This window comes from Antechinus flavipes, chromosome 6, assembly GCF_016432865.1.
Source record: "Antechinus flavipes isolate AdamAnt ecotype Samford, QLD, Australia chromosome 6, AdamAnt_v2, whole genome shotgun sequence".
NCBI lineage: Eukaryota > Metazoa > Chordata > Mammalia > Dasyuromorphia > Dasyuridae > Antechinus > Antechinus flavipes.
The window spans coordinates 199,985,043-199,992,161 of record NC_067403.1 but is presented as its reverse complement, the minus strand read 5'-3'; the positions used below and the strand labels follow the sequence as shown (position 1 = coordinate 199,992,161).

Below are 7,119 nucleotides of genomic sequence, written 5' to 3'. Positions count from 1 at the left end.
GTGCCCGCGTGTGTGTGTGTGTGCGTGTGTGCCCGCGCGTGTGTGTGCCCGCGCGTGTTCGGCCAACCCACATTATAACCCCCTCCTAAGTGCTGCGCGCTAAGCCTCCCAGCGCTGGCGGGCTGTGAGCGCGGGGATGTTGCCGTTTGTCTGGCTCTGACTTGGAAAGGCGGGGAAGCTCTCAGGGCAGGGGGGACTTCGCCGTGGCCCCGTGGGGGACAGGGACCTCGGCCCGAGGCCGCGTCGGAGTCCCGAGGGCCTGCCGGGGCCCCTTGGCGCCGGCCCGGGTTCCTGGCAGAGCTGGGCATCGGCTCCGGGGGCGCCCGCGGGGCGGGAGGGAGGGTGCCCGGGCCCCGCACCCAGTGCTGGGTCTGCGGGGCACCCCCGGGAAGAGGAGGCGAGGGTGCGGGGGGTGAGTGTGGACGTCTGGGGGCGGGGTGAGTTTCCTGAGCCCTGCTACTTCTTTCCATTTCGGGCGTCGGGGCCGGCCGCAGGAATGTCGGCCGTCCCGGCGGCTCCCGTCCAGTCCCGTCTCCTCGCGTCCCGCAGGAATTCCGGCCTCCGAGCGCCGGCCCTCGGGGCGGGGGAGGGGACGGGGGGGGGGCGGCCGGCGGTGATCCCGCCCACCCCGGTCCCGCCCCGCGGGCTCCGCCCCGCCCCCGCCCCCAGCGCCAGGAAGCGTCCGGAGCTGCCTGGGGCCATGGACGGGGCCGCTATGGACGGGGCTGCCATGGAGGGACCGCTCTTCGTGCAGAGCCAGCGCTTCGGGGCCAAGGTGGCTGCAGGGTCGGGGGGCGCGGGACAACTGGCTGGGGGACCCCCCGGGGCGACCGGGCTGGGGGAGGGGAGAGGAGGAGCGGGTGCGAGATCAGTCCGAGAGAAGTTTCTCCCCAAACTCCGGAGGAAGTCCCAACCCCTCCACGCTTCCTCCAGCCTCGGCCGGACGGAAATACGCCCACCCCCACCAGAGAACCGCCTCCTTTAGGAAACCCCACCTCTGCCGGGGAGCGGGGTGGGGGCCTGGTCTGGGGTCTTCCCTGAGCGTCCTCCCTCGGAAGTTGGAGACCTGGGCTGGCCCAGCCGCGTTCCCAGCTGGCTTCCCTCTCAGCCCCTCCTCTGCTTTCCCCCCAGGAGAGGGGCTGCCCTGTTCTGCACGGGGTCCCCTTCCCTTCTTAGGGACGCCCCTGCCTCTCTCCCCACCTCTCTTCAATATGAGGGGGCGTGAATCAGGGCCAGCCTGTTACATTTAGTCCCTTTTGTCCCTTCACTTATCCTCTCATTTCCTGCTTTTTTCTTACACAGAACTCCTCAGCGGGGTTTCACTCCATCCCCCCAAAACAAACGGGGTAGGAAAATAAGACTTATTTATTACAAATAGAGCCGCTCCTTTGGTGTGCCCCATGTTTTCCTATGTTCCCTCCCTGGTAGGATCTTTCCATGCCCCCTTTTCCCCGGTGTCTACTTGTTTTCCTTTTTCTTGTAGGTTTCCTTGAATCTCCCTCTATGCTCTCTCTATTCTGACCTCCGACCCACCCGTAGAGGTAGAGGAAGTCCTGGGCAATCCCTTTCCCTTGTTCCTTCCTTGTGTCCCCCCCTGCCTAAATAGCTTCTTACAAGTGCTTTCTCCCTGCCACAGAAGTGGAAAAAGACCTGGGCAGTCCTGTACCCCTCCAGCCCCAATGGCGTGGCCCGCCTGGAGTTCTTTGAACACAAAGGGTCGGGCTCCGGAGGCGGGTGGGGAGGCTCCCGAAGACTGGACTGCCGGGTGATTCGCTTGTCGGACTGTGTGAGCGTTGCCCCTGTGGCCTTGGACAGCCCCCCAGGGCCCGGCACATCGGCCTTCCGACTGGACACTGCTCAGCGCTCCCACCTCCTGGCGGCCGAGGGCCCTGCCAGTGTGGCCTGGGTGCAGATACTCTGCCAGACAGCCTTCCCGGTGAGGGGATGGAGAGAGTGGGCTGGCCAGGGTAGTCCATTTAGAGAGGGGAAAACGTTCAAGGTCAATGTTCCCCAAGGGTCCCCCCACCCCATTTCCCTTGATTGGGCTCAGACCCCAGCTGGAGGACAGCCTGGACGTTACAGGATCACTGATACTTTCTCTCCTGCAGAAAGGCAGCTGGTCTCAGTCCCCAGGAGAAACCTCCTCTGGGCCCTCTACAATGGAGATGCAGGAGAACTCCCTGTACAGCCCCCATGGGCAAGGTAGAGGTGAAAGGAGAAAGGGATGGGGAGAGGGAGGACCAGGAGAACATGGGAGGGCTAGCATCCCAGGGGTGGGAATAGGGATTCTGACTGGGGGGAGGGGGATGAAGCTCCTGTGGGTAGAATCCAGTCTCTGCAGGTCCTCTCCACCTGGGAATGTCCCTTCTTGTCTCCCCAGGTTGCGAGTTCTGGGTCACTATACAGAAAACAGAGGCGTCTGAGCATTGCAGATTGCAGGGACATTACGTGCTCAGGGTGGAGGCCAGTGGCCTGAGTCTCCTGATGCTGGGGGGGCAGGGGCAGAAGAAGGACCCCCTGCTCTCCTGGCCCTACACTCTGCTCCGTCGCTATGGCCGGGATCGGGTAAGGGCTTGGGATGGGCTGCCAGAGGCTTGGGCGCAGACTCAGGAAGCAGAGGATAAATGGAGAGGACTCGGGGAGGTTGGTGGGTGCCCCTTTGCTGCAGCGGTGGGACCAGTTCCTCCTCTGTGCCCCCCTTGTGCCAGCACGGAGAGTGGGGAGAGCCGCTGCTGCTAGTGTGCACGTGGCTCGGGCGCTTCTCTCCCCAGCGTGATGAGCCGGCCATCTCTGCCTGGTCTGTGGCTGAGGGTCTCCTTCTTCCCCTCTGCCTCCAGGCCATGTTCTCCTTCGAGGCCGGGCGGAGGTGCCCCTCGGGCCCTGGGACCTTCACTTTCCAGACCTCACAGGGCAACGACATCTTCCAGGCTGTGGAGGCCGCTATCCAAAGGCAAAAGGCTCAAGCTGGCCTTGCTGGGCCCGGGCCGGGCCAGGATCAGCAGTGCGAGGCAGGGATGGCAGGACCCGGAACGGTGCCCCCTGCACCCTACGGCCTCGAGGGTCCCCACGCTGCCGACGGCCCCGCCTTGTACTCGGAACCCTTGGATGCCCTGCGGGCCCTGCCCAGCCCCTCCCCAGACCCCCTGTACTCAGATCCTGTGGATAGTTCGGGCCAGAGGACAGGACCTGGGGCTGCTGGAAGCTCCCCCCTCTACTGGGGCTTGTTTGACCAAGTGCACCAACAGCTCAAAGACACAAAGCTGGGAGGAGCCAAGAAGGAGCCCATTTATGACGAGCCTGAAGGCCAGAGTCCAGCAGCGCCCCCAGGCCTTTACGACAAGCCCCAGGAGCCCCGCGACGCCTGGTGCCAGCGAGCTCGGGCGCAGGAGGAGGGCTATGAGCTTCCCTATAACCCCGGCATGGACGACTATGCGGTCCCCCCGCTGAGGAACCTCAAGCCCATCCCGCCCCCCAAACCCCAGCTGCTCCCCGCGCCTCACAGCCCCGGCAGCCCGGGACTCCCACTGTACAGTCGGGTCCTGAAGGGGGCTGCAGCCAAGGGCTGGGACCAGGGGCTGCCTGAGGGCGAATCTCAAACTAGGACCGGCATGAGATCAGAAGGACCAATGTGAAGACTTGGGTGGGGCTTGGAGGGCCTAAGCGGGTACTAAGCGGTCGTCTGGGTGAGCTGGGGAGGCGGGCGACCCCTCAGGAGAGAGGGGGGCTAGGCGGGATCAGGGAATCAAGGTCCAGACCTAGGAAAAGCCACAGTGGGCAGGATTCCAGGACCAGACCTTGTGGCCAGAGACAGGCCTTGGGTCTGAGTGACGAGAGCTGCAAGGGCCGAGAGTCTGGAGAAGGAGCCCGATGTTGGGGCCGAGCCCTGGCCAGGATAGGAGCCTTTAGGGTCCCCTGCCGTGACTCCCAACTAGTTGTGGGACATGTCGGGGTGGGGTGGTCTCCCGACCCTGAGCTGCTCACTGACACTCAAACTCATTAAAGTCACTTGAGGCCAGAGCTCTGAAACGGCCGTGTCTGCGTGAGTGACCAGCACACAGGACACAGCCCGGACACTGCAGCTGGCTTTGGGCTTACGGGGAAGATGTGGAGGGCAGAAGATGGGGGCGGTGGAGGGAGCAGGGGCCGGGGGTACGGGACGGGGCAGGAGAGGATTGGCTCGTCAGGCCCCTCTTGGATCCCCAGTCTCACATAGTGAGCCCTTCCCTCCCCGTGTGGTCTCCGGCCGGGCCCTCTGCCGGAGGGGACAGCGCCTGAGGGCGTCCTGTCAGGGCAGGTTTCCTGTCACTTCTGGCTCTGGCAGCTCAGGAAGGAAGCGCCAGTGTCTGAGCCCCCGTGGCAGCATCTGACCGGGAGGAATATCCCGGCCACGCCATTATGCAGACAGGCCCCTCCTGGTGGCCTGGGCTCCACAAACCAAGCTTCTGTCCTTTGAGGCACAACTTCCCAAACCCAGCGCTCCTACTCACCTGTCAAGGCTACGAGTGGGAGAAGCTGCTTTTTATTCAGTGGGAAGACAGCTTGGTACAGGAACAGGTTATTGTGAAACTGGGCTCTGTGGCCCTCAGGGATCGGGACCGGCCCTCTGCCGGAAGGGGACAGCGCCTGAGTGCGTCCTATCGGGGAAGGCTCCCTGCCACCTCCGGCTCCTGGAACAGCCTGAGCTAACCTTCTGGGACAGACGGGTCCCATGGTCTCTAGGCGTGAGCGTTCTGCCTGGCGTTTGGGGAGGAGGACGGGCAGACCTGCACGCTTCCCTCCAATCATTTGGGGGCTTTGCTAGGAGTGGGGCTGAGGCAGCTGGGGTCTCCGAAAAGCTGCTCATCGTCTGAAAGCACCAGCACAGGCTCTGAGGAGTCCCTTTTAGCTGCTGGCATCTTCTGGGCCCTTGAAGGAGGCAGCGCTGGCACCAGGGGCAGAGGGGGCACCGTAGCTCGGGCTCGGTTTGGGTGTAGCCTTCCAACCTGTAGAGGGAGGAAGCAAGGCCTTCTTGGGGGCGAAGGGGCAGGTTCCCCAGGAGGTTGGGAGCCCTGATGAGTGTCTTCTCTTGACCTAGCACACTAAATACTGGTCATTGGCCTGAAGGGGTACAGGTCTGGAGCTTCCCTGCTTTTCAGATAAAGGAGTTTGGGATCTATCCAATAAACCACGTGGCTCCCAGCATTCCTTCCATCTCCACCTCGCAGGTCCCAAAGCTGGATCCCATCCCCAATATCCGGGCACAGGCTACGGCCCCATGCCCTCTCTGTCCTCTGTAACAGCTTCCTTGGTTTCAGCTGAGATAAGAGTGAGGTTTGGGAATTTTTTTTTTAAACTAACAAAATAAAGAGAAAGAAACATCATACCTCCCCTGCCTCTCCTGATGACACTGAAATGAGCCTGGTTCTCTCCCTCATAATTTGCCCCTTCCTGCTTCAAATTCCACTGTGCGCCCAGCTTTCTGGTCTTAGAAGCTGAGGGAGCTCCAGCTCTTGCTGGTGGCGGGTCTAAAGGGTTTTTCTCAAATTTGTCTGCTCCTTTCCATTTCCCTGGTCAATCCACTTAGTCAGGCCCTCATCCCCCTCTCCTTGGGCTGAGAAGTAGTTTGTACGGTGGGAGAGCATTGGATCTCAGGTGTTTCTGTCAGCACTTGTCCATGCTGCATCACAACTTGATCACAGCCTTGGTTCTGAACACACAATGTGAACTTTTCACTGCCCACACGCAAACGCTGGCGGAAACACCTTGGCTCGGATTGGAGACGGGTCACGTAAAAATTCATCTGGTGAAAAGGGGTCTCAAGGAGAAAAAAGCCTTGTCAGGAAGCACTGAAGAAGAGGCTTCATTTTGCTTGGACACTAGATTCAGGAATGAGGGCTGTTGGGGGACCTCTGGGACGGGCATTAATGGATTCCGGGCCTTAAAAGTCCTGGTTTCTGGTAAGTGTGGGGGCCATACCTGTCTGGTGGGGCGGACTTCCCGACCTGGAGTGAGTAGCCCCTGGGGCTTGGACAAGAGGCTTCTCAGGTGTTCATACAGATGGCCCTTAGTCTGCAGGGGATTATAGATGGAAGCTACCTCTAGGCCATCCAAGGTGTTCTAAGGGAAAGAAAGGAAAAGAAGAAGCATTGGTTGAATCTCTACTATAGGCTAAGGACTGTGCTAGGTGCTCTACAAATATTATTTCTTTTAACCTTCTGGGGAAGATGAATAGGAACTGAGAACAATTCCACAAGGTGTGAGAAATGTTAGGGGACCTAAAAATGACAACAGCCTGAGTGACAGAGCCAGTCACTCTGGAAGTCCTGGGAAGTCACGGAGAGTGTGTAAGGAGAGTGAGCGTCCTTGGGAGCACAGAGGTACTGGTCATTCCTGCTCAGCCCAGCCCAGAGGCGCACTCTCCCAGGAACAGACTCTGCCGGAGTCCCGCGTGGCCAGTGTGAACTAGGGCCAGGAGAGGGGCGCCCCAGAGATGGGAACAGCATGTCTCTCGGCCTTCCAGGTGGGAGAGAAGCCCAGGCTGGGAACACACGAGAACAGTCCTGGGCAGTCAGGCTTTCCGGCCCCAGCCTCCTGTGCCCGGAGCCTCTGAGGGAGGCTGGGAGAGCCTCAGGATTGCATCCTCAGGGCCAGTGGGCTCAATGCTGCCACCTCATGTTTGCCTGTCTCTCTCTGGCTCCATCCTCAGTCTTGTTTCGCCACAGGCGTAGGATGTGGGGCTCTGGAGGGGGCACAATATGGGGTCAGTGTTCCGGTGGAGGCTTCCTTCCTGGGAAGGTAGGCAGGGAAGTAAAAGCCAAACCTTCCAGGATCAGGAAAGAGCAATGGAGAGTGGGATGGCCTTTCTCCTTTGCAGTACAGTCTCCTTTTGGAGGCAATTCTGCTGGGGACTTACTAGGAAAGTCTTCCTCTTCTTCTCCCTGATCACAGAGATCCAGAGACCCAGGCAAATCTAACCATAAAGAAACCAAGAAAGGTATATCCCAAGGCCTGCTCAGAGATCCAGACTGCAATATGCTCCCTTGGGTAAGGAAGTCAAGGCAAGGGACCCTTTGAGCCATGGGGATGACAAAGAATCTGGTTTGCTCCCATTGGACATAATTGAATTCACCATTTAACACT

At 60.4% G+C, this 7,119-nt stretch overlaps 2 protein-coding genes across 3 annotated transcripts in view; one reads left to right on the top strand and one right to left on the bottom strand.

The window, feature by feature from the left end:
* Window positions 1-662: 662 nt before the first annotated feature.
* Window positions 663-4,026, top strand: DOK1 (docking protein 1). Of its 2 annotated transcripts, XM_051964313.1 has the most exons (5): window positions 666-775; window positions 1,637-1,936; window positions 2,109-2,202; window positions 2,381-2,565; window positions 2,838-4,026. In XM_051964313.1, the coding sequence occupies exons 1-5, from the start codon at window positions 701-703 to the stop codon at window positions 3,630-3,632; spliced, it is 1,449 nt and encodes a 482-aa protein (XP_051820273.1). In that variant the 5' UTR covers window positions 666-700; the 3' UTR covers window positions 3,633-4,026. The 2 variants fall into 2 exon arrangements, with proteins under 2 accessions (XP_051820274.1, XP_051820273.1); XM_051964314.1 differs by lacking the exon at window positions 2,381-2,565 and having other exon boundaries at window positions 663-775; window positions 2,838-3,254.
* Window positions 4,027-4,121: 95 nt separating this feature from the next.
* M1AP (meiosis 1 associated protein) overlaps window positions 4,122-7,119 on the bottom strand; it is a 97,604-nt gene continuing 94,606 nt past the window's right edge. Inside the window, exons 8-9 of the mRNA XM_051964312.1 lie at window positions 5,956-6,096; window positions 4,122-4,982 (exon numbers count right to left, since the gene is read on the bottom strand). Of these exons, the coding sequence (XP_051820272.1) occupies window positions 4,782-4,982; window positions 5,956-6,096 (342 nt within the window). The 3' untranslated portion in view covers window positions 4,122-4,781. The remainder of the gene's footprint in view (window positions 4,983-5,955; window positions 6,097-7,119) is intronic.